The sequence below is a fragment of the Camarhynchus parvulus genome, chromosome 3 (assembly GCF_901933205.1).
Source record: "Camarhynchus parvulus chromosome 3, STF_HiC, whole genome shotgun sequence".
NCBI classification, from domain to species: Eukaryota; Metazoa; Chordata; class Aves; order Passeriformes; family Thraupidae; genus Camarhynchus; species Camarhynchus parvulus.
In genome coordinates this window covers 43,703,904-43,728,144 of record NC_044573.1, presented here as the reverse complement: position 1 = coordinate 43,728,144, position 24,241 = coordinate 43,703,904, and the positions used below count along the sequence as shown (strand labels likewise).

Sequence of the window (24,241 nt, the reverse complement as noted above, 5' to 3'; positions counted from 1 at the left end):
GTCAGAATTCAAAAATGGCTCCATGTTGTGCTCCAGGTGCTCTGTTTTTCCTTGCCTTACAATGTTGAAAACCCCATGAAGTACTGCTTTGACTCTGTGATCTGTGCTGACAAAAAGTCACACCTGCATGAGCCCCTCAGCCACAGGTGTCTGGTTGTACACATTGTTTCAGCCTTCACTTGCTGACTGTTAGAGGTGTCTTGCAAATAGAGGGTGCATTTGGAGGACCTGTTTGGGTAAAACTGGGAAGAATTTGAAGTCCCCTCTCGAGTCCTGTAGGCAGAAAGAGTTGCTGTTTAAAGATAGGTATGTAAATGCATGTTTTCCCATATCTCGATACCATTTTAGGGCTTGTCACCTAAAAGCGGGGAGGAAGTAAGAAGTGGAAAACATTTCAGGCATGAGAAGTACCTATTTCATTACTTATTAGAACTTAATATAACTTAATACACTTGGTATTAGAATTCCAGTTTGTCTTGTTGCAGTATTATTACTATAAAAATCAATAAACCATTGCTTTTAGTGTGGTAGGGAGAAGCTGCAAAAGGTGGGTGCTGCTTTTGGTTCAAGTGTTGAAATGCAGATTAAGAGGAAACACTTTAAAGGAAGTGAGAGAACCACAGTAAAAAGGTTATCAAAATCAGTCCTTCATAAAAACACAAGTCTTGTTTGTTGCTGTTATAGAAAAGTTTGGTATAATTTTCTTTTCTCTTAACTGAGAAAGGATTAAAGAAGGATTTTTATGTGTGAGGTGTCACTGAGAATGATACCTGGGTGCTTTCATAAATGTCTTTTATATGGATAAGATGCTCAGTAGCAAGAGCAAACTAGCAGGTCTTTCTGTTGTCAGAATGTGCATTGCCTTTTGCAGTACTACATAGATTAGATTGTCTCTTTTAGTGCAAAAATGTACATTTTCTACAACCTATGATTTAAGTATGTGTGTACTTGTCTGTTTGAACTTTCAAGATTTTTTTTTGTAGACCTGCTATAGGTAGGCATCCTGTACCCTCATACAAAAATGCAGGTGATATGCTCTGGCATGGGTGAGGAAACCAGCAGAAAATTGTTCTTTTCCTTTACCAAGATTATTCTAATCTCTGTACAGCAAGTTGTCTTAAATAAAGCATTAGCATTCTGATTAAGATCCTTCAACTTTGCCAGTTTTCAGGAAGTCTGAGTCATTTCAAATTATATAACTTGAATAAAAATTGTTGTTTGGTGTTAAATTTTGCTGCTTTAATTTTTACCTAGCAACTTCTGTATTTAAACTTGACTTCCTGCATGTTTTTCCAACTTTATCATTGAAGAACTTGGCACCAACTTGAGAAATTCCTAGTAACTTGCTGTATGGAGAGTGACAACTTCCAAGCTGGGTTTTCCTTTCATGTTTCCAAGTGTCTTCACTAGATACTAAAATACTGAGAACTGTCATTTCAGTGTTGTATGGAAAGAGCAGTCTTGCAGAAAACAAATCAGCTGACTTCAAGGTGTGTAATTGAGACAGAGCTACAGTAGTTTTTCATTCTGGTTCATGGGATCACATCAATAAATTTGCTGAGGCTAAAGCACTGGAAGCAAAAAGAACATCAATGATAGCTATGTTTTATCACTTTATAAAGTGTTAAACATAATAAAGCATGAACATAGATGCTAAAATTAGAAGCAATGAGAACCATTCTTCGAAATCTAAGACTTTAACTAGACTTATCTTTTTTAGAAAAAGAGACATTAATTTTCTTTTTCATGAGAGTTTCTTATCTTGCTGTTTTTCAGCCTTCAGAGATAGAAATGGAGTCACAAGTCCATCTGTATGGACACACAGCAGAAATAACAAGCTTATTTGTGTGCAAACCATACAGTATAATGATCAGTGTCAGCAAAGATGGAACCTGCATAATATGGGATTTGAACAGGTACAAGTATATATGTAACTTTTTCCCATAGCTTTCTTATAAATACAGGTTTTCCCACTGTTGGGTAGCTTTGCCCCTTTGAAGTTAGTTGAATTTGTTCTGTGTATATCTTATTGGGAAGTCAAACTGTTTTTTCTCATAAAAGGTGCTAAAACTTTTTTGTGAATATGAAAAATACCATAATTGTGCAAAATGTTGATTGAAATGAATATAACTATTTTTAAGATTTTCCTCAAAGGACTTTTTTTGCATTTGAGTCTGAAGTTTAGGCTTGTTCCCTTTGTTTTCTTCAGGCTGTGCTATGTCCAGAGTCTGGCTGGACACAAGAGTCCTGTGACTGCAGTTTCAGCAAGTGAAACCACTGGCGATATTGCAACAGTTTGTGATTCAGGTATGTTTGTCAGTCAAGAAAGCTGTTTTGACTTGCAGATGAAATAAAACATGAGAGTTGTAATTAAATTAGTTACTGAGTGTGTATTAATCATCTGAGGATGCATTCAGTCAGACAGGAGCAACATGTTGCTTTTTTTTACATGGTAACATACAGATTTCTCCAGAAGTGATTAGGCAGGTGTTTGAATGTAATGTAGAGATATGAAGGCCAACAGCTTGGTCTCTTTATAAAAAGACTTGAAATTTCAAAGGTGCCTGGGAGACTCCCATTTTGTGATGTTGGCTGCTTCCATTTTGATAGAGATTTTTTGTCAAAAGTACAATTTTTCAGGGGAGAACCATGTATTACAGAGCACAGGCAAGGGGTATTAAAGGACAAGGGGACGTTATTGTGGCAGTTTCAAAAAACTAATATTTAGATTTTTTTACTTACTTGGAGACTTTCAAGTCCATTTCTATAGCTCACAAAATATTTTTTTTCTGCAAAGCATTTTATTTGTTAATTAGTATAAGGGACATTATATTTCCTTTCAAGACAATTCCTTTCAAGACAAAAGCAGTAATTGGGTTGTTAGTTTGTTGATGTAATCAAATAATGCCAGATAACCAGGTAAGAGAACTGTGCTTGCTATTTAAGTATTTTGCCTAAAATGCAAGTTAAGGTATGAGAACTAACTACTTAGATAGCTAGTATGAATTCCATCTTAGTGCCTTCCCTGTTAGTGGTCATTAAAAGTAAATTCACGTAGTGCTTTGTAAGTAAGATGTTCCATAAATAGGATGTGATGGCTTCTAAATCACTGCAGTTCCATAAATAGGATGTGATGGCTTCTAAATCACTGCAGTGGCTTGGTGGTTTGTGTGCGTCCTGTCTCAGAGAGAGAGAGGGAGAAGTAATCGCAGACATTACTCAGTCATTTAAAACTTATGAACTCTCAAGAAGTTGAATTCTTTACCATGGAATATTTAAATATTATTGACTTAACTGTGATCTAGATTTATTTTCTTAATACTCCCGTGCTATGTCCTGTTACAGTTGGAGGAGGCAGTGATTTGAGACTTTGGACAGTTAATGGTGATCTTGTTGGACACGTGCACTGCAGGGAAAGTATTTGCTCTGTTGCTTTCTCTAACCAGCCTGAAGGTGTGTCTGTCAATGTGATTGCAGGGGGCCTTGAAAATGGAGTTGTAAGGTAAGCATTTGAAATGTTTATTTATTAAAATGCTCTATCACTTAGGCTCACAGTTTAAAAGCATGTAGCCAAACATCATGCTGGTATTTGGCTTTAAAGAAGGTGGACAAGCTGTTACTCAGCTCCCAGTCTTAGCAGTTGCTAAATAGATTGTTTATCACTGAAGTATTTGTAAAAGCAAGTGTGAAGAAAAATGGCTCTTTCTTTCAGACTGTGGAGTACGTGGGATTTGAAGCCGGTACGCGAAATAACATTTTCGAAGTCAGCCAAACCTATTGTAAGGTAAAAGGATCTTAAGTGTACAATGAATGCATTTTTATCTTTAGGGAAAAAAGCCCCAAACCAACAAACAAAACCACAACAAAATAGTCTTGAGTATTGAACATGAAAATAGGAGGTAAACACCCAGCCTAAAAAGAGCAATGCAAACCTACTAATTATTCATGAAAGCAAAGTGAGCACAAGTGTGCTGTATTGGTAATGTCAGTAATAACTACGTTCTGCTGCTGGCAGATGGGAATTAGCAGGATTCCCTTGAAAACTGAACAATAACTACTCCTCTTATTTTTAAATTTAATATTTTTCCTCAGAATCTGAGTTAAAATGAGATAATCTTAACTATGCCAGACTTAAATATACAATTTTTCTTCCTCAAAATTAAATGAAAATACTGCCTTTTCCATTTTTTCTGATGGTGGAGGGAAATGGTGGAGAAAGAGGCAAACTCAGAGTAGCCTGGAAGCTGCCATTTTGGAGTGCTTGTGTAGTTAGTTTTCTCCGAGTCCCCTTGATTTAGATGAGCAGAGTTCTCATGCCAAAGTGTTTTCAGAAAGTGGTCAAAGGATTGACTCTTTGATATCCCCAGTGGTACAGCAGTCTGCAAAAGGTCTTAGAGTTATGCCAAAATTTTATCTTAATGTTAGCATAGTAACAAATGACTCTGAAAATTTTTGTTTTGACTGTTGTTAAAATACCATTTAAAATCCAAACTACCATTTTTTTTTAATAAAGAAGATTGTCTGGTAGCAGTTATTGTCTTTGTTACCTCCTTTAAGCAGCATATTTCACAAAGCTTGTAGATAACGATTTAGTAGCTATTGAATAATTTAGAGTTTCCTGCTTAAATGTGGCAGTAAATGGATGCTGACCTTCATTCTCTCTAACATTACTCATGGCATGACTGAAAGGCTTTACTAGCCCTGTTACAGCTCAAAAAATGCCCATCTGAACAAAAGTCCTGTGCTGTGCCATGATGAAATGTGATGGATTTAGTTTCTGCCTTTGTCAGCAGTGCAAGTTCAGAGGGCACTGAGCTCTGTTGCAGAAAACCTTTCCTTTCAGAAACAGAAGGGAAGAGGGTAGGGTTTTGCTACTAATCCTGCCCTTTGCTGTGACACTGCAAAGAAATGAGTATTAAACTGCAGGGGATGTTGAAGTGCTGGCCAAAGCTGCAGTTCAGCCTGTTTGGGTACAGGTGGATAAGCAGATATATGCAAACATATCACCGTGTTAGCGTAGGCACTGGGCCTCCCCTGACAGCTCATCTCTGTTGGCTGAACTCTCATGGGCTTTTCATGCCTTCTAGCATTATAAATAGCCCCATTTGGTATAAAGATAGACTCTCTCCTTGTTTTGCAGCCTTACATTTTCCTGCGACGGCCATCACTTGTTCACGGCTAACAGTGATGGGAATGTCATCGCCTGGTGCCGCAAGGACCAGCAGCGCCTGAAGCTGCCCATGTTCTACTCCTTCCTCAGCAGCTACGCGGCTGGGTGATGGCAGGGCCTGCTGCTAACTCGTGTCTCTGATGCACTTTAATCCAGATAGGCTACAGGAGCTCTTCTTTAACTGGACTTTGAAGTACTTTGAATGTCTCTAGAATGACTGAATAGGTGGGTTTATTTAAAAAGAGCAGCCTAAGGTGGTTGTAAAGATTGTATACGTGCATGCACAAACTTGAAGCATATCCAGGTCAGCAGGAAGCTCTGGTCATATTATCCAATGCCAGCAAAGTGACTGAGAAATGCTCAATGCTGCAATATAAAACACCAACAGTTGTTTTTTTAAATCACTTCTTGGACAGAAGTATTTAAAAAAATTGGTTATGCTTATTCCCCCTCTTAGTATGTAAAATATCAGCAGCATCAAGTTCTGTAAATATCTATTCAAATGTCAGCATATGTATATCTGATTAGTTGAGTGTGGTATGGTTAGCTCTGGGATAAGCAATGCAAAACTTAAAAATCAACGACCACTTAAAATTGCTTTTTTTGAGAAGCAAAGAACTTAGTAGGTGCTTTTTGCACCATCTTATGGTATTGTAATGCTAAAAATAGAATTTCTGCTATCTTTATATTTGTAATTTTATGCCATCTTTTCTGTTACTGTAATAGTCTTTGCAACAGACAACAATAAAATATTTGTCTTAGTGATGGGTAGACACCTCATGGCATCATGAAACAGTGGTTAGATCACAATGCAGTGTGAACTCCGTAACTTTGTGCTAGTTGGCTATCGCAGTTCTGTGGCAGAACATCTATTATGTACACACACAGCTTATCTTCCAGAGCTCTAAAAAGAGGTGTTAAAGGAACAGATGTGCTCCTGTTATAGTGTCATTGAGGTTCAATACACTGTAAAATGTTTGAATCTGACTGCTTGAATAATCAATGTTCATAAGCATCAGATTATTCGGAAAGGTTCACACAGATACACTGTGCAAATTTGTTGTGTATTCCTGGGTGCTATTTTGTGAGGGGGAAAAAATAAGCCTCTATTGTGGACAGCTTAACAAATTTGACATCCTAGGCCACATGACAAATTAGTATTTCAGTTGATGGATTTGAAGACCTCTAAACCTGGCACAATGACTGAATGCCTACTAGTCATGCGAATGGTAAAGCAAGAATGCTACGCAAGTCTGATGTAGTTACATTTTCCTTTTAAATTGCTTTGCTTTTTTATGACTGACATGTTCTGCTGTTGCCATTCAAACGGCTGTGTCTTCTCATGTTTAAGGCTCATCTGCTTTCAGAACACTTCACATGAAGTTGTCAGGTCATGACGAAGGTGACACACACACACAAGCAATCTTTGCATTTCTTTTGAAAATTCCAAATAGTCTTCAGAAACTCTTGAGACTTCCCAGTTTAAGAACTTTTCAAACTAGAAAACCTTAAGAAAAATATTCTCATCGTTCATGACACAAAGGCTCATCGTTGGTTCAATTAAGCAAGTGGCTGCATACTGTATGGATTGAGTTTTAAACTGCATATTATTGTAGCAGCATTGTATGGGATGGCTTTAGTCCTATTTTTCTCTGTCTAAATGTTAATGTAAGGTCCAGGTACTGACAAAGCTTCCTGGCTCATGTTGATGTGATGTGCTTTGTTTAAGAGAAAAAAGACAAACATTGTGGTTTTGGGGTACTTTTGTGCTCCCTGTTTTGGGGTGTTGCTCACAAAGGCTTATTTTTTTATAAAGTAGAATTTCACTTGTTACAAACCAATATGCAAAACTGCTGGCCTTGTAAAGAGTGCAATATTATATATTTTTATGTAAAAGTAAAAATGATTTTTGAAGCAAGGAATATTTATTCAGCTTAATATTCTGGAACTATTAAAATAACATTGCAATAGTGTCTGTGCATGATGTACTTAAATTTCCTGTAAATGTCACATTCCACACTGTATTTGTATATACACTGTCACATTGTTGGGTAATAAACAGATCTTTATATCAAACCATTTTAAGATAATTGGAAACATGTTTTTGGCTTAGTTGCAACTTTCTTCTTTTAGGGAATCTTTCACGCCTTGCTCCAGATCAGTTTCTGCTGATTCCCTTGTCTTTCATATTTTAAAAATCATCAAGTGGGAAAGTTCCATTTATGGACTACATCCTGTGTCTGTCAAACTGAAGGTGGTGAGCGTAAGATGGGAAGTGGGAAACTCTATGTATATCACTTTGACATGTGTGCATGTGTCCTTCCTTCCCATAGGATGCATGACTAGAATTTGGATGAAATGATGGCTCTCAAAGCAGAGACATTCCCCTTCCTTCCATCTGCCTTCTCACTGAAAACCTGTCTGAGCAGCAAAGGCAGAAAAGCAGATTCTCTTGGGATTTTCAGAAAGACGGGTGGAGATTGGAAGACTGGGATCTTGAGGAGGCATCTGAAAGGATGTGAGGCTCTTTCTGATGGAAGCCAGGGTTTGGGAGATATTCATGGGGCAAGGCCTGTCTACCTGATTGCAGGATTCTGTGGTAAATCCCAACCTTTCTCCTCTGACAGTGGAGAGACATGGTGAGAAAGGGAAGGGGAGGCAATAGCTGGATATTCATTTATGGTGGGAGAGGGAGTCTCCAATCCATTACTGAAAGGGAACCCTGATCTTGCATTTAGAGATCCACTGCTTAGACAAACCCATGACAATGAACAGAAGAAAAAAAAAAGCCTGAATTGAATTAGGCAAAAATATAATAGTAAAAAATAACAGTGGAGTGGTGGGGAAAATATCACCTGGCTTGCTACTAATAAATTTTTAGTTTACCTTTTAATTTCTTCATGCCTTCTTTTGCTTAAAACTGTATTGGGTTTTTTCCTTGCATATGAAAATGGAAGTCACACTTCTGTATGCTGCTACTCAATCAAAAAACAATCTAACAATTACTAAAAGCTCTGCTTGGCTTGAAAAATATCCACTGGAATATTTAAGCTTCTGTACATACAGACACCTTTCTTATTTTGCTGCTGTATTAAGTTACAAACTACTGACAAATGACTGCTGTTTGGCGATTTATTTGCCATTACTACTCTGGAGTGGGGTCAGAAAGGCACTGATTTTGCACTGGAGTTTCTGAAAAAGGCTCTGTTGTGTATTTCATAATTTTGAAAAAGGATTGAAATGTGGCTGCTCTGATTAGGCCTCTAAACTGTTCTGGACTACACAGCAGAATGTAGTTGAGTAGAGCAGAATCTTGCTTACTGTTTCCAGCTTTAAACTAGCATTCCCAGGGAAAAAAAAATTAAAATCCTTATTGTCTAATGCAATTGACTGAAGCCCATATTAGACTCATTAGGGCCAAGTTCATGTACATTTAAGGAATAGAAATTTGTGTTGTCTGTATGGGTATTGTTTTCAGAACCTGTAGGGGAGACTCCTGATTGTGGTAGAAGGTTAAGAGTTTGCAGATTTAAAAGAAATATCTGTGTAATATGTGATTAAAATATGTTTTTAAAACAGCCCTTTCCTACCTTTATATTTCAGCTTAAGTCATAAAATTGTTAGAATCCAGTGGTAAAAATATTCTGATGACAATGGCCTCATGATTAGAACTATCTAATGTAATCTTTGTCTAACAGCATGAGCATGTAAATCCTTTGTGTGTGGAATGGGGCCTTTTGTAAATGATGATGTGGTTGAACATGAATGAAAGAGCAGCAGCATAGGCCAGTGAAGTCTCCATCAGTTTCTGGAACTCTGGTTATGGGAAGCTTGTGAACTTACCTAATTATATATAGTGATGTTTACCTTCTTCCTGTTGCATCTCCTTCTGCCAAGCGCCATTGACTCCATCTCAGAGGAGGCTGCCTTTGCTCCAAAGCACATTTAGAAATAGGACTCTTCCTTGTTCTCTTCCGTATAGAAAACTAATGTTACTTGGGAATTCTGCTCCATTATGATGGAATGAGAAAATGTGCTGAGGGCAGGTAGGAGAAAACATGCACCCCTCCAGAGGGAATGGCCATCTTACTGGGGAAAAAATTGATGAGACTAGTGATCCTGCCAATGGGTTATTGCAGCTGACAAAATTTTCAGTTGAAGATGTTAACTGGCACTTTTAAATGCTGCTGAACCATACAGCTTTTATAGGGAGAAGCATATAAAAATTGATCTATGAAGCTGGATTGTATTGTTCTGACATACTAGCCCTGACAAGCCCCTTTCCCACAGCAGTTCCATTCCTCATGGCCAGCTCTTACATCATCCTTCTGGTTTTTGGTGTGAGGGCAGGACAGGCACTGTGGGCTCTCACCCCAAACCCCAGTGCCATTTGGGCTTCACTGTTTGAGGTACAGCGCTACGGGTTGGGGGCAGAGTGGCTGGGAAGTGGCCCAGCGGAAAAGGATGTGGAGGTGCTGGTCAGCACCCAGCTGAACATGAGCCAGCTGTGCCCAGGTGGCTGAGAAGGCCCATGGCGTCCTGGCCTGGATCAGCAAGTGTGGCCAGCAGGAGCAGGGCAGTGACCGTACTGTGCACAGCACTGGTGAGGCTGCACCTTGAGTATTCTGTGTTCAGTTTTGGGCCCCTCTGTTCAGGAAGGATGCTGAGGTGCTGGAGCATGTCCAGAGAAGGGAAATTAACTTGGTGGAAGGAACTCAGGTCCTGTGAAGAGTGGCTGCAGGGGCTGGGGATGTTTAGCCTGGAGAAAAGGAAACTTGGGAGACTTTAGCGTTCTCTACACCAGAAAGGAGGCTGTAGCCAGGTGGGAGCTGGTCCCTTCTTCCAGGTTACAAGTGACAGGATGAGAGGGAATGGCCTCAAGCCATACCAGGGGAGGTTCAGTTTCAACAGCAGGAGGAATTTCTTCACGTAAATGGTGATTAAACTCTGGAATGGATTGCTCAGGGACGTGCTGGAGTCACTGTTCCTGAATTTGTTTAGGGTAAGACTGGATATGGCACTGATCGCCACGGTCTAGTTGAGAGTGTGGTGTTCGATCAAAGGTTGGACTCGATGATCTCAGAGGTCTTTTCCAACCCAGTTGATTTTGTTTCTGTGGTCCGTGATTCTGTTTGACAATACCTGGATGACCGCTCGATCCCTAGCGCCGGCTGGAGCCGGGGCGGGAGGCGGCTGCAGCCGGAGCCGGGAGGGACGGGGGCAGGCGGAGCGTGAGGGCGGCGGCACCGGGGGCCGCGGCCGCCCCGCCCCACCGCGCCATGTGCCCCGGCCGGGCTGCCCGCGGCCTCCACGCCCGCACGGCGAGGGAGGGAGGGAGGGAGAGAGGGAGTGCCCGGGGGCCCGGGCGGGAGAAGGTGCCGGGAGGGGCGCAGGGTGGGCTGGGCTTGCCGCGCGGGGTTTTCTTGTCGACGCTGGTGTCCTGGGAATCCCTTGGCCGCTCCGCCCGGCATCCCGGTGTTCCTGTGGGCTGCTGCGGGTGAGCGAGGGCCGGCGGCGAGCCGGAGTTTCCCGGTTATCCGCAGGAGTCGGCGCCGGGCTTTGGGCTCCGTTGTCGGCGGCACCGGCGGGAGCATCCTTCTCCGAGAGCCCGCCCCGAGCCAGGTATCCCGCGGGCGGCGGGGAGGGGGTCTCTGCCGGCTGCTCCTTCTCCCCTCTCTGCCTGGAGCGAAGGCTGAACGAAGTGGCCGCTTTTCCTGCTGGCTGGCTCGCCCTGACGGAGGAGCAGCTCCCGCTGCCCGGCTGCTGCCGGCGGTAACCACTGCTGTGTGCTGCTGGGAGCTGCTGCACAGCGGAGCCATTAGGGCAGTGCAGTCAGACAGAAAACTCGGAATAACAACTTAAAAAACGCTTCTACCCTGCAGGAGAAGCTCTCCCTGCATTGTAGGTTACAATTCTGTTCAAATGCCTTTTAAGCGGGGTTTAAGAGGAATAATCAAAATTCCCTATGTATTTCTTTGAAAGCTCACAGCTATCTTTCAAAATTAGCTAAAGAGGTAAAACAGTAGCCAGGAAAAATCTTTCTGCCTCAGACTTACGAAATCTCTGATGGTTTGCTGGGCTATATGTTCACATAACCTGTATGCTGATGATAAATAATATTGCACAAAAATATTGTCCTTGGGAAATATCACATTAGTTCAGCCATTGTTTCCTTTGGTTTTTGTTTTTTTTTAATGTTAAAAAGCAAGATTATTATTTTGAGTAAAAATTTGGGTATGATGGCAAGAATTTTTGGAACTTGACAATTGGACTGGATATAGTACTGGATATGTTAGACAAGAACTAAGCTGCAGGAGTTTCGCTGATTTGCAGTTACATGAGGAGAAGTTATTTTCAAAGTCAGCACATTTATGGTATGAAAATTGCATTCTTTCCTTATTGTGAATAATAGTTCTTGCTTTTAATCTAATAATTTCTACTTATACTACTAAGCTTCTCCTTAGAAGATGGAGTGAAAAGCTGCAGTAATTTTCTTGTATTTCTTTGTGCAGCCGTGAGATATAGAAAGAAAAGGATTCCTTACCCTGCCTCTCTTTTAACAGAGCTACATCAGTTGCTGTAAGTCTTAGAGTAAGAACTGAGATAGCAGGGGAAGTTGGGTTTCTTTTAATTTCTTTTTCTTTTTTTTTTCTTTTAATTTCTTGGGTATACTAGTTTGGCATCGGACAGACGTGAGGCTGTTAAATTTGCTGTTTATGTTCCTGCAAGTGGATAATTAAATGTGGCGATCTTTCCTCAATTTAGGATGTGATTTGCAGGTCATTATCCAGGGATGATTCCCGCTAATGTCACTGGGACTTAGTTGAATGATTGATTGAGTTAACTTTCCTATTGGCCTGTGTGGTCCACAAAGTACAGAGCTTGTGTGTTCTTTGGAGTTGCCAACCCCAGGTTTTCTAATCTAATAATTTCAGGTCCATGACTTTAGATTAAGGCAGCAATTTGGCTTAGGGCTTTTTACCTTGAGTTCCAGAGGTCACTTTTATGGTATGGCATTGTAAGATTGTACTTGGAGCTGGAGTGGGGGGAAATGCAGCTTTTCATCCCTGTTTCTTGTAGAAATCCATCCTTGAGGTTGAAAAGTCAATTTTGCTTCTGTGTTACTCAAGTTTTTAGACTTTTTTCTGTATTTTACTAGCAAGTATTTGTAATGTTTAGTAAGCAAAGGTTGCACTCCTTACCCCAGTGCAGCATCAAGCTATACCTGCAAATCTTTATGCAGCTTTATGCATTATAATAAGATAAATTTGCCTTTGAAGTGCTGTTAGGTACAATCATTCATTGTAAAACAAAAAAGGAATAGCTGCTCTTCACAAGCATTTTTAGGAGCCTGGGAAATGAAGAACTTCAGCACACATGAGTTACGTGCACCCAGAAAAAGGATGAGGTAAGGTAAACAAAACAAAACACCAGAAAATGCAGCTGGCTGGGAGGCTGTCGCTGTGCAGGTCTCAGGAGTGATGCTTTAGGAAAGGGCTGTCTGGTGTGGGGTGCCAGTCAGCAGAAACTGTTTGGCTAAAAAAGGCTGTGTAGCTGCTGTCACTGCTCTTCGTTAGCCCAGCCAGTGTTCCCCTAAAAGAAAGGAATCAATAGAGACCAGGTCAATGAACTCGTGTGCTGCACAAAAATACTCTGGATAAATGAGCTCCTGTACAATCCAGGTCTGCTGGCTGCAGCAGTGACATGTAGGCTGCATGAAGGCTGCTCCTTAGCACAGTTACTGTAACTACAGTGATTATCAGGGCCTGTGTGTGCCTGCATTGATCCAACCTAAAAACAACCAGGAATGAGCAGCAGCAAACCCAGCAGAGAATTTCTGGCTCCAGGGGTTTTAGGTAATTCAAATGATGGGGAAAAGTTGCTCCTTTTAAACATCAAAAGCGATGTGGTCAGCAGGCAAGGGAGGTGATTCTGCCCCTCTACTCACACTGCATCCAGCTCTGGGGTGCCCAGCATGGCAAGGACATTGACCTGTTGGAGCCAGTCCAGGAGAGGGACCCCAGGATATCAAGGGGCTGGAGCACCTCTCGTATGAGGAATATCTGAGAGTTGGAATTGTTCATCCTAGGGAAGCAAAGGCTCCAGGGAGACCTTACTGCAGCCTTTCAGTAATAAAAAGAGACTTAAAAGAAAAACTGGGACAGAATTTTTAGCAGGGTCGGTTGTGAAAGGATGAAGGGTAATGGTTTTAAAGTAAAAGAGGGTTGATTCAGACCAGATATAAGGAAAAAAGTTTACCATAAGTGTGGTGAAACACTGTAACAGGTTACCCAGAGAAATGGTGGACACCCCATCCCTGGAAACATTCCGGGTCAGCTTGGATAGGGCCCAGAGCAACTTGTTACAGTAGAAGATGCTCCTGCTCATTGCAGGAACATTGCATTGCCTTGAACCAGGTGATGTTTAAAGGTGCCTTCCAACATAAACCATTCCATGATCCTGTAGACTGCTCACCCAGGTACAACTTAAAGATAAATGTGCCTTCCTGTGGGACTGAAGGCCTAGAGAATACTTGGACAGTTTAAGAGGAATCTTCTTAAGAGAGAGGATCAGATCCAATTGTCAGGCTGCAGCCTCAGATGAAGCACATTCTTTGAGAGGGTGTTTGAAGGAGAGGCTTCCTCATTGCAGGGGATGGGTGTGTACTAGATTCTCTTGTAATTAAAATTTCTGTTCTCTCCAGAGCTGTATTTCTAAGTAACAATTTTATTTCATTAAAGAGTATTAAGCTTAAGGTTATTATCATAGGTCCTAAGGAGAACAGAATCAAGTGTCATACAAAGTTTTGTCTGCAACAAGGATCTTTATCACAGCCTGGTTTGAAAGTGGGTACAATTCTCATTGTCAACATCACACCATATCTAATAGGGCCTTAAAGGATGCACAGATATGTACAGTGTTTGCAGAGAGTGAGAGAAGGTAGAGGTATATGTAGCTCGGTATGTGAGGAGAAGTCAGTCTCGCAAAGTTATGGAACCATACCTGTCTGTAGAAAATTAAATACTTAAATGGATGCTAAACACTTCCAGAAATATAGTAGTTAAATATTTAAATGCATGTAAAGGCCAGGGTTGGAGCAGGATTTGGAACAGAACAAATGTTTGTGCTTCAGAGTATAAACAAACCTCTTACTGAGGATAAGTGGAAATTTTCTCCCGTGTCTGAAATGCCTAGTGCCAGACTTTTCTTTTTATTTAAAGTTCTTTTTTTTATGAAGCCTCATATTCTGGTTGGTTTTTGATACTGTGAAATGCTTTACTAGTCAAGATTTTTTTTTTTACTTTTCCTATTTGGTGTTTCAGAATATAGGTAAGGATATATTATCTTTGTGGCATTGCTTTAGAAACATGGTTTGAATTTTTAGAAGCATTTTTATGCCTAATAGCCTTTTCAAAATTCTACTATGGACTTAACTCAATCCTTATTCTGTTAATGCTTAAACACTGGCTGGAAGTACTATGAACACTTCTTGCCAACATTGTTGTAGCTAGTGACAGTTCAAATTGTCTTATTCTAATGTTTATAACTTTTACAGTATGAGTGAGTGAATTGCCAGAAAAGTGTGGGAGATCTGGAATTCTCTGGACTGTTCAGGGAGTTGCAGTTGCTTAATTCAGTTTAATTTAAATGTTTGTGGCAAATGTAGAAAGGCCTCTGACTTGATTTAGCTTTGACATTTTTGACTTTGTAATCACTAGTAAGGTAGATGTGGAGATGATAAAATTTAAATTATTCACTCTTGTGAGGGTATAATTTTGTAAACAAAGCTAAATGTGTATATTCTAATTTTTATGGATAGGTTGATACTTAAAACTGAGGGAATTGAGTCAAACAAAAACTCCAGAGATGAGCTGTAATTCAGAGCCTTCTCCTTTTGTGAATGTCTTGTACCCTTTCTGCTGTTTGACTTTCCATTGCAAGTCAAAACACATCTCAGAATGGATTGGAGGCTGTGGCTTGGTTGTGGATTTTCATACAGTACATGGCATTTGATGCAAAGCCAGTTGCTCCACATGTATTCAGTCCTGTGCCTTGTAAGGAATATGAGTTAAAAAATTGTAAACAAAGATGAAGACAAAGAACCTGCTGTGTTCTGACACGATTTTATTTCATCAGAGCACACAAGAGGGAAACTTGTGCTCCATTCAAGTGACACACGTATATGCAGAAAACCTGTTCTTTGTCTTGGCATATGCTAAAGCTCTTGTTTTGTTTGTTTTGTTTTAATATATTTTAAAGTAGCATTTCCCTGCCTTGACTTATACTAGACCTGAAAGAAAAAGATTCTATTGTTTCTTCAAATTAGTGTTGAGCATGGCTCACCATGGCATTTGTATTGCACCATCTCTTTTACAGCACAGTTTGTTTCATACCAGGCTGTGAGAAGAAACAACTGTCTTTGCCTTGTCTCTGAGCATTTGTGTTTTGCGAAATCAAAGCAGTTAAAAAAATATTCTTCCATTCTTTCTGTACTATGGATTGTGTACTTCCCTTGAGTCTGACAGGGGCGTTCACTGTACATACAGGTTTTTTCATAAGAGCATTTCCAGCGCCCTACTTTATTTCCTGTTTGTATCAGGACTGGATCAGGTAAGCTATCAAGGTTCAAGAAGGGACATTTGTGTGGTTCTAGGTGTTTGCTTCTTATCCAGAAATAGGCTGGAAGTATTCATTTTGAAGGGCCTGAGCCTGAAAGTGCTTTGGCAGCAGTGCAAAATGCCTTCTTGTGTGTGTGTTTTTCTCCTGTGTCCCATCTGCCTCTCACACTCTGTGTCCTTTGCATTTTGCTGAACTTTGTGTTGGTTTCTGAGGCTTGGTGCCAGACTAATCTGGCCGCAGATGGCCCTTGTGCTAAGGACCACAGGGGAATGTTGCCTGATTGAAACTTCAGCATCCAGTCTTACTAGGTATACAGCTAGTCTGGGACCTGTCTAGGTCATCTGTATCCCATCATGGTTCCATGTGGCCTTCGTCCAAACCTCCAGTGACTTCAAACAGTGACTGTTCCTTGTGCTGGGCCAGCGCTCCATAGAGGTGTCAGCACACAGGGGTCTAACCTGCAGACCACGTCCAGCACAGATATTGTAAGTCAGGGTCTGAATGTGGATGTCTCAACTCATTTGGTAACAGTGCTGAGGACTGCTGGATATTGAGCTGATTTAATCCCTCAGGGAGGAGCAATGCCACAGAACCAAAGGCTGCCATACCTTACCTAGATGTCCCTTCCCAAGAGCTGCAGGTCTCTCAAAAATAAAGCATCCTGTACTGTACTGGGTTTAGTCAGCTTTAGACTTTGCTGGGGTGTCTAAGCAAAAGGTTGGAAACCTCTACATTATTTCTTCTTAATCTGTTACTTCATTTCTAAACTTCTTTTATCGATAGAATTCTGACTCATTCTCTATCTTAGAATTTCTCTCTGATGCTTGGTGAGAGTGGTGTGGCATTAATTTCCACTGCACACATTTCTGAGCTTGTTTTGATGTTTCTAGGTGTAACTGGGGCGTGGAGCCAAACTGCAATGCCTGCAAAGTCTGTTTGTGAACAGCTGTTCTGCGTTGGCAATGTGAACCAGGGCAACCATTTTCACACTGAAGTCATGGTCACGTGCTCTGTGTTTGTGTGTCATTTGCAGGATTCAGGCAGAATGCTGATGATCAAGGATGCAAATATGTAATGCAATTAAGTACCATGGAGCCAAGAGAAGAGAAATAAATGATGTCTGCTTTGTATTCATGACCAACAGCCTGGCAGCGTTGATGTGGTGGGCAAGGGCTGGTTAGAGTTCAGATAATTGTCCTCTCAGTGATTGCTGCATTTGCTACCTGTTCTTTAAATGGTCTCAACTTCATCTCTTCCAGGACAAACAAAATGAAGGAACTAGTGTCAAACAGTACAACCAGTATTTCTCAAGCCAGGAAAGCTGTGGAGCAATTAAAAATGGAAGCATACATGGATAGAATAAAGGTAAACTTAGACTTATTGTTGATATTTTGAATTCACTGACTAGTCTGTGGAACAGCATGCCCTTAATAATGCAGAAATCAAGAATCTGTGTTGAGCAATAAAACAATATTCAGTGCTGTGACTGAGTTACATACTGACTGGTGGGTTCTAGTGTAGAGATTTCCAAAGCCTGGCTTCAAGTCTGCTTCTGTGTGAGTGTCTGTCATGTTTGTCAAAAGTGGTATTTTGTGAAATGCTTAAAATCAGCTGGTGGGTGCACAGGTGCTCTTCTTTGTCACCTGTAGCTGAATAGAAGTGCAGCTATGGTTTCTTGGTTTTTCTCTTTAAGATCTAGAATAAGTCTTTAAGATATTGCAAAATTTTTGGATAATGATGAGACAAGCTGAATTGCTTTGCTTTGTTTTGTTTTAGTGCAGACACCATTGCACAAAAAAGTGTACAATTGCAGTGTGCACTTATGACTCTTCACACTTGATAACATGTTGTATGTGAAGATTTGGTTCCATCGTGCCTCTTATGGATTAAATATTATCATTAAAGGCGCTATTAAACAGAGCATTTCAGGTTTTTTAACCAAAAAATCCTGTGGATTATTCTTGTGTGTCATTCTGCTTTCCACTAGGCTAAAACTTTGTGAAATATCAAGGACCTGAAGCTAAAAATACCATAGAACTTTTCAAGAAAGCAATACTCATTTATTTTGCTCTCTTCTTCTGAAAATAGGGAATAATTATTTTGATAAAAAAATCCAGTCTCTACAAGGAAGAAGTTTTTAGTCTTTCCATCTTTAAAAAGTAATGCATTGAAATTACCCATTTCTCTACAAACAATCGTAACTGAGTTGTTACAAACTAACTGACATTATTAATTCAGTAGGACAATTTAAAAATGTTGTACATTGAAATCTTCACGTAGTCTTAACTCAGTCTGTTTGTCCATCCATCCTGTGTGCTGAAAGTCTGCATGTAGTCAGCGTGGGGACAGTAGTATACAGTTATGGTTTTTAAAATAGTCTCAGATCACAGACTCACCAGCTGGAGAAGTAATGTTTATAATTCAGAAATGTTAGTGCAATTCACATGAGTGGTCAATCTTGCTCATATGAAAAAAGGCATTTCAGTCACTGTGTTTTGTGGCAGTTTTTAATGATGTCTTGTAAGACCACTGAATTTGCAAAAGTAGTTCCTCTATTTCATAGTGTGTCACAAATTCATCACATAACCTGTTCACAGGGACAGGTGTTTGCTTCCTGCAGTAGAAGAAGGTCTGCCTTGGTTAGTCCCAGCTCAGGTCATGTTGCAGCTGCATGAACAGAACTGACAAGGAAGGATGTGGGTGGCAGAGGAAAGGGTTGGAAAGATCAAAAACAAAGTTGTTTGGCATTTGAAATTGTCCCAGTTTACTGGCATTTGAAATTGTTGATTCTTAGTAGATTGCCTTAAACTTGCTTCTGTATATGCAGTGGTAACTGTCACGTCCCACATCATTAGGTCAGTTTTGCAAATAGCTCCATTAGTTAGGTGTATAACATTGTTAATTACATGTGCAAGAAAGACATAGCTGCAAGAAAGACACAGGTTATTTTTACAGTCAGTTTAATTAAAATGAACACAGTTATTACAAATGTGGCAGACCTAAAAACCAGGTAGCTTGAAAGTGCAATTATTTCACTTTTTGAAATAGCCTGGGACCAAAAACACACCAAAGAAAATTTGGCATGTTTCAGAATTATGAGGGCTCTGACACTAACATAAAACAAACATAACTTTTCAAATTGCCTTAATTTCTAGAATTTCTCTGAACAAGCATATGAGGGATTGTGAGAAGCGGTTGATGGGCTTTTTATTCCTTCAAAATCTGCTTGGCTTTTTAATCTTCAATCAGTTAAGTGTATGTTTCAGCACAGTCAAATTTTATCAAGGGACTTTCCAGTGGTTTCAACAGGAGATTTTAAGTTCTCAGATCATTACTGTAAAGGTAGATAAATGAACTTACTTCCTTTTTTTCCTAGTGTTTTGCATCTGATTAAACTAGTTAGACATTTAACAAAATACCAGAGCTTTCCAAATAATTTAATTAAACCCTCTTTTTCAAATAGCTATAGCCAAGTTGTTATTGCCACGATGGGCAAGATCACATGGAAGAGACGTCTGTGTTATTGACGGGAAAATCAGAAGTTCCAGTTTATTTTTCTACTACAGAGGCACTTTGTTTCCAATGCACAGTAGCTGCTGTAACCAGCAAGAGTTGGGTCTACACATTAAAATGCTGTAGTTAAAAGTATGTTGATAGATGCTGACTCCCCACTGTGTTCTGGGTTTTTCAACTAATTTAAGAACTCCTGTTAAGTCCTCTAGCCAGTCAGAGCAGCAAAGAAGGGCTGTGTTCTGAGGTTCCACAAAGGCAACTCGCTGCTGAGGTGTGAAAGAAGCAGGACAACTCGAAAGAGGACGATGGAGTTATTGGTGTATTGATCAGTACTTGGAAGGAGGATTACTGTGGGTTTTTTTGTGAACCACAGGAATGCCAGAAGGATCATAATTGAACCTGTCTTACCTGCAAAGGAACAGCTAGAGTTATAAAGGAGAAGTAAGTAGGAAGCTGGAAACGCAGATTCCAAGCTAGGAAACACCAAAGTAAATCAGGTGAACAGTGGCCTCGTGACTAGTAGAATAATGTGTCTTCTAACGATGCTAGCAGTAAAACTGAGAAAGCAAAGTTGGTATTGGTGTTTATCAGAGTTGTCCTCAGAATAAAGCACTACTTAATCTTTTCTTTGCAAGCAGTGCTCTGACATTTAAGACCCTTGGCATATCAGTTATCATTCCATTTTCTTTTTCCTAAGGAAGATAGGAAGTATTCCTAACTGGTCCTGAATAGTGTTGGGAGATGAACAGTGAGAATGCCAATAATTGTGTGTGAATGTCTTTGTTTTAGATGTAAAGGATAAGCAGAGTGGGTGTTGTAGCAAGCATGGTAATTAGTCAGAATCCATGACAAGGCAGAAGACATTGTAATTGCAGCATTTTGCCATGTCACTGAAGCTTATAATTATTAGTGCAGCTAACAGGATGTACTAACTCTGGCAGTTTTTATCACCTCTGCTATTCTGAAATATAATGGTAAAATTTCACAGTCCTCCTGAGACTAATTATTTAAAGCATCAGGGTTGAGTGATTTGTTGGATTTTTTTCCCTACTATTAATTTGATAACCAGATGTGGTTTTTGTGAGAGTAAAAGTAATTCTACGAAATGTGAGATCAGTGTGATACATATATATTCCATCTTTTAATCCATACACATTAAAAGATTTTTTAAAAATGAGATGTTAACTTTCTGATAGAATTCATCAATCAAACTGGAGTCTGATTTTTTTTTCTTTAGCCACTTCTGCAATATGTATAAATTACTTTGAATTTGCAGACCAAGCCACGTTGTGTAGGAAAGCTGACATGATAAATGTGTTCACTTCATTTGAATATTCAAATCCCATGTATTTATTTTAATTCTTAGGAAAAGCTATTTTTAAGCTGTCCAACAGCATTGAGCTACAAATAACCCCAAAGGTGAGTAACAGCTAGGATAGATTGGGCTGCATTTCGCTCCTTCCATGGCACAGTGGGATGATCAGCACATCAGTGTGTACAGCACAGCCCCGGCCGTGGGGCACCTCTGGGGGCTGCCTGTGCCAAAGCACCATTCCTGCTGGAGCCTTGTGCCATGCTCATGCACAGGCCTTCCACCTCTTCACAACAATGACACTGAGCAGGAAACTTGCTGGAGGCAATATTGTATTTTGCTCTTTTTTGGGCCACAGGTCTGGCTCTGCCAACGCTGCTCACAGCCACAGGAACTCGTGTTTTCATTGCTCCTGGACTGTGATCAGCTCATTTAACTCCCTGTTGTGAATGGTCATTATTCCACTGTGCAGGCCTAAGTTACTCTACTTTTAGTGAAGAAATGGTTATAATTCACTTTTTTATGACTACTGTAATCCCAGTGGGAGGATTTTTCCTCTCGAAACCTTTTATTTGTTTAAGGGATGAAAATATATGGTCTAGTGCAGGTTTAGTTTGTGACAAAGATCATGTTCCTCAGTTTCTTGTTGCAGGTTGGTTTTTAAATAAATTGTACTATGCTTTGTTTAAAAGCAAACTAAAATGTGACTTAAACAGTATGACATTGAAGATAGGGTTTCTTTTCACAGAAAGGGGTGATGGGGCATTGGAGTGGGGTGCCCAGGGAAGTGGTGGAGTTGCCATCCCATCCCTGGAGTTAAGAAGTGACTGGATGTGGCACCAAGTGCCATGGTCTAGTTGACAAGGTGGCATTAGGTCAAAGGCTGGACTTGATAATTTCAAAGGTCTTTTCCAACCCAGATGATTCTGTGAATGTGTTACTTTGCTTCACAACATTCTTACCAGCATTACAGACAAGTTAGATACAAAAATGTATGCTGAGCTTTGACTAGTGAAACATCCTTTTTTTTGGTTATATCATATCAAAGCACAGTAATATGTAGAGAAACAGGAAATTATATTATTGGGTTTGTCCCTCCTAAGAATGTGGTCTGAAATTGTACTTCTCTTCCATTGAATGAAAAGCAATATACTTGGGCTGATGTTGCTTATCCATGCATGAAACTAACAAGATCATTACAGGAAAATCATTGCAATCCTTTGTACTTTGAGGTCTGTAACTTCCAACACATTTTTGTTTTACCTGCTTCTTTCTTGAGAAACACTGGTCCTTGTGAATCTCTCTTCCGACTTTTTTCAGTTTTCTTTTTCACCTGTGCCCAGCAGTCTTCTGTTCATATGTAGTGTCTCTGCCACCCTTTTGTCTTACAGGCCAATTCAAAGACAAGCTGATTTTAAATAACCTTAACACTCTTATTTCCTCCATTAGGGGATAGCCTATACTGGGGTGCCAACCACAGGTTCTCCATAGGTTTAAGCATTCTACAAAGACATATAGAAATTAAAAATAAAGAAAATGAAGTAATAAAGTCTGTAACCATCTTCAGAAGTTCATTCAAGTTTCATGCAAATTCTGTTTCAATACCTGTTGACTTCATAGATCTCATCTGAAGCCTGCTATAGGCTGGGTTCATGTCAAAGCAAGCAGGGCGTGGGGAAGCTTAAAGCAAACACTGGGGACACACCTGCTACAAAAATACCAGAAATGGGATTTATTTCTTCTCTTCACTCTAGTTGTGCAAACATGCTGACCCTGGTGTTTGATGGGGCACAAGCTGTCACTGTGCTCAGAGAAAAGACTTCTTTGTAAAGACTCCAGAATTCATTTTCTCAAGTATCAGAATATTGAAAACCAATAATTCACCAAAGCAAAGAGATACAGATAGCTGTGAATATCTTACTGACTGATCAGAACAAAAAAATTTTGTATATACTTTCTAAATTCTTGAAAAAATAAATGAGTCACTATTGGCCTACTGCCATGAATATTCTTAAGGCACGAAGCTGCAAAAATTACAAGGTTTAATATTTCATTTTTCATTTACTGCAAAATAGCTTGCATTGCAAATATTCAACACACTGCTACATTTTTGTATGTGTTTGTATTTTTATAGACTTTACAGTAAGCATAAACCCATGTTCTGAATTTGGAGACTTGAGAAGTATTTATTTTAGAAGTATAAAAATATTAAGTTAAAAAATTAAGGTAGTGCTCAAATTTAAATGAATGCTGTGAATAAAGGACTACTTACAGTAATTTACTAAGCAGAAGACATTAGTCTTGCTTCATTGAAAAGAGCAGTATTGAACTTAAATGAGAGCTATGACCACATGGTGTTCAAGTTTTGTTCCTGATTTATTATTTCTTTTTAATCCCATGGTCATGTTCTTAAGGGACTTTTTATTTTGCAACCAGAGGAGCAGAGGATAGAGTGTGTGTGGAAAACCAATGAATGGGAGTAACAGCTGAAGCAGGTTTCTCTACAGAAACAGACACTTCAAGGAGAATCCTTATTGCTTATGGGTGGTTAACATACAAATGTTTTAATGACTGTGTGCTCCTGATCTCCTTCTGTTGCAGAGGAACAGCTCGACATGGATGATATCAATCAATACCACCTATGTCACTATGTTAGGTAAAATATGTGTAAGGATTACTAGGCCTGGCAAGAGCAAATTGAGAGATGTGTCTAATATTTAAAGGATAAAGCAAACTACTCCCTGTTTTATGATAGCTTCCATTATCATTTGTTCTATGAAAAATATTTATGCAATTCAGATTGGTTCAGAATTAAGTGTTACAGTAGTTCTCTCTTCTCTTCTATTAGGTATCCAAGGCTGCAGCAGATTTATTGGCATATTGTGATGCACACATTGGAGAAGATCCCCTTATTATTCCTGTACCTGCATCTGAAAATCCTTTTAGGGAGAAGAAACTCTTTTGTACTATCCTTTGAGTCAGTTTTCAATTAAAAATGTCATCTGCTAAAACTTGGTATCAGTGTTGCATGCTTTTAGCATTTTTTTCCTCAGATGTCAACACTTACCCCATAACTACAATATTTTTGGAAGGTAGTGCAATTTTGGCTAAAAACCCCCCTAAAATTAAAAAACAAAAAAAAATTAAAAAACTAAAAATTCAAGGTAATGCTTATCTTTCAGAGCAATGTACAAGTTAATTTCAGTGCTTCATAAATATTCTTTTGGTCTTAGTGAAAATACCAAGTACAGTATCAAATTGTAGTTATCTTTGCCAGTAATAGATTTTTCTGGGATCTAAATGAGTCATATCAATTCTTGAAGCTATTTTTAACATTCTTATTTTCTTTGGAAGGTGAATTTAATTCAATTGCCTTTAAAAATTTCTATCTAAAGAGAATAGTGTGACCTTTTCCTCAAGTAGCACTATTTAGGAAAAAGTCCCAGTGATTTACAATGTTTACAGTGATTGCTCTTATACAGTAAGTGGTGTCTATAAATATGTTTTCTGAAGACTGTTTTTTCTTGACTACAAAAACAATCCTAGTAAAGTGCCATTGTAGCTCTGAGCAGAATGAAGATGTATAATTACACATCAGGATTGCATCAATAAAAATGTAGAAAAAT

The 24,241-nt window shown here is 39.6% G+C and overlaps 2 protein-coding genes across 3 annotated transcripts in view; both read left to right on the top strand.

The window, feature by feature from the left end:
- Positions 1-7,241, top strand: part of LYST (lysosomal trafficking regulator) — a 77,524-nt gene extending 70,283 nt beyond the window's left edge. Inside the window, exons 49-53 of the mRNA XM_030944839.1 lie at positions 1,777-1,916; positions 2,210-2,307; positions 3,346-3,502; positions 3,713-3,784; positions 5,141-7,241. Of these exons, the coding sequence (XP_030800699.1) occupies positions 1,777-1,916; positions 2,210-2,307; positions 3,346-3,502; positions 3,713-3,784; positions 5,141-5,279 (606 nt within the window). The 3' untranslated portion in view covers positions 5,280-7,241. The remainder of the gene's footprint in view (positions 1-1,776; positions 1,917-2,209; positions 2,308-3,345; positions 3,503-3,712; positions 3,785-5,140) is intronic.
- Positions 7,242-10,561: 3,320 nt separating this feature from the next.
- Positions 10,562-24,241, top strand: GNG4 (G protein subunit gamma 4). 2 transcript variants are annotated; one of them, XM_030946371.1, is made up of 3 exons: positions 10,562-10,792; positions 17,050-17,155; positions 23,464-24,241. In XM_030946371.1, exons 2-3 carry the CDS (start codon positions 17,060-17,062, stop codon positions 23,590-23,592), a joined length of 225 nt encoding a protein of 74 aa, XP_030802231.1. In that variant the 5' UTR covers positions 10,562-10,792; positions 17,050-17,059; the 3' UTR covers positions 23,593-24,241. The 2 variants fall into 2 exon arrangements, with proteins under 2 accessions (XP_030802231.1, XP_030802230.1); XM_030946370.1 differs by lacking the exon at positions 10,562-10,792 and adding an exon at positions 10,820-11,544.

Bases quoted from the DNA above. Each gene is read 5' to 3' on its own strand.
- GNG4 (XM_030946371.1), top strand. From the start codon at position 17,060: ATGAAGGAACTAGTGTCAAACAGTACAACCAGTATTTCTCAAGCCAGG. The intron at 17,156-23,463 runs GTAAACTTAGAC...CTCTTCTATTAG, and splicing joins CATACATGGATAGAATAAAG to GTATCCAAGGCTGCAGCAGA.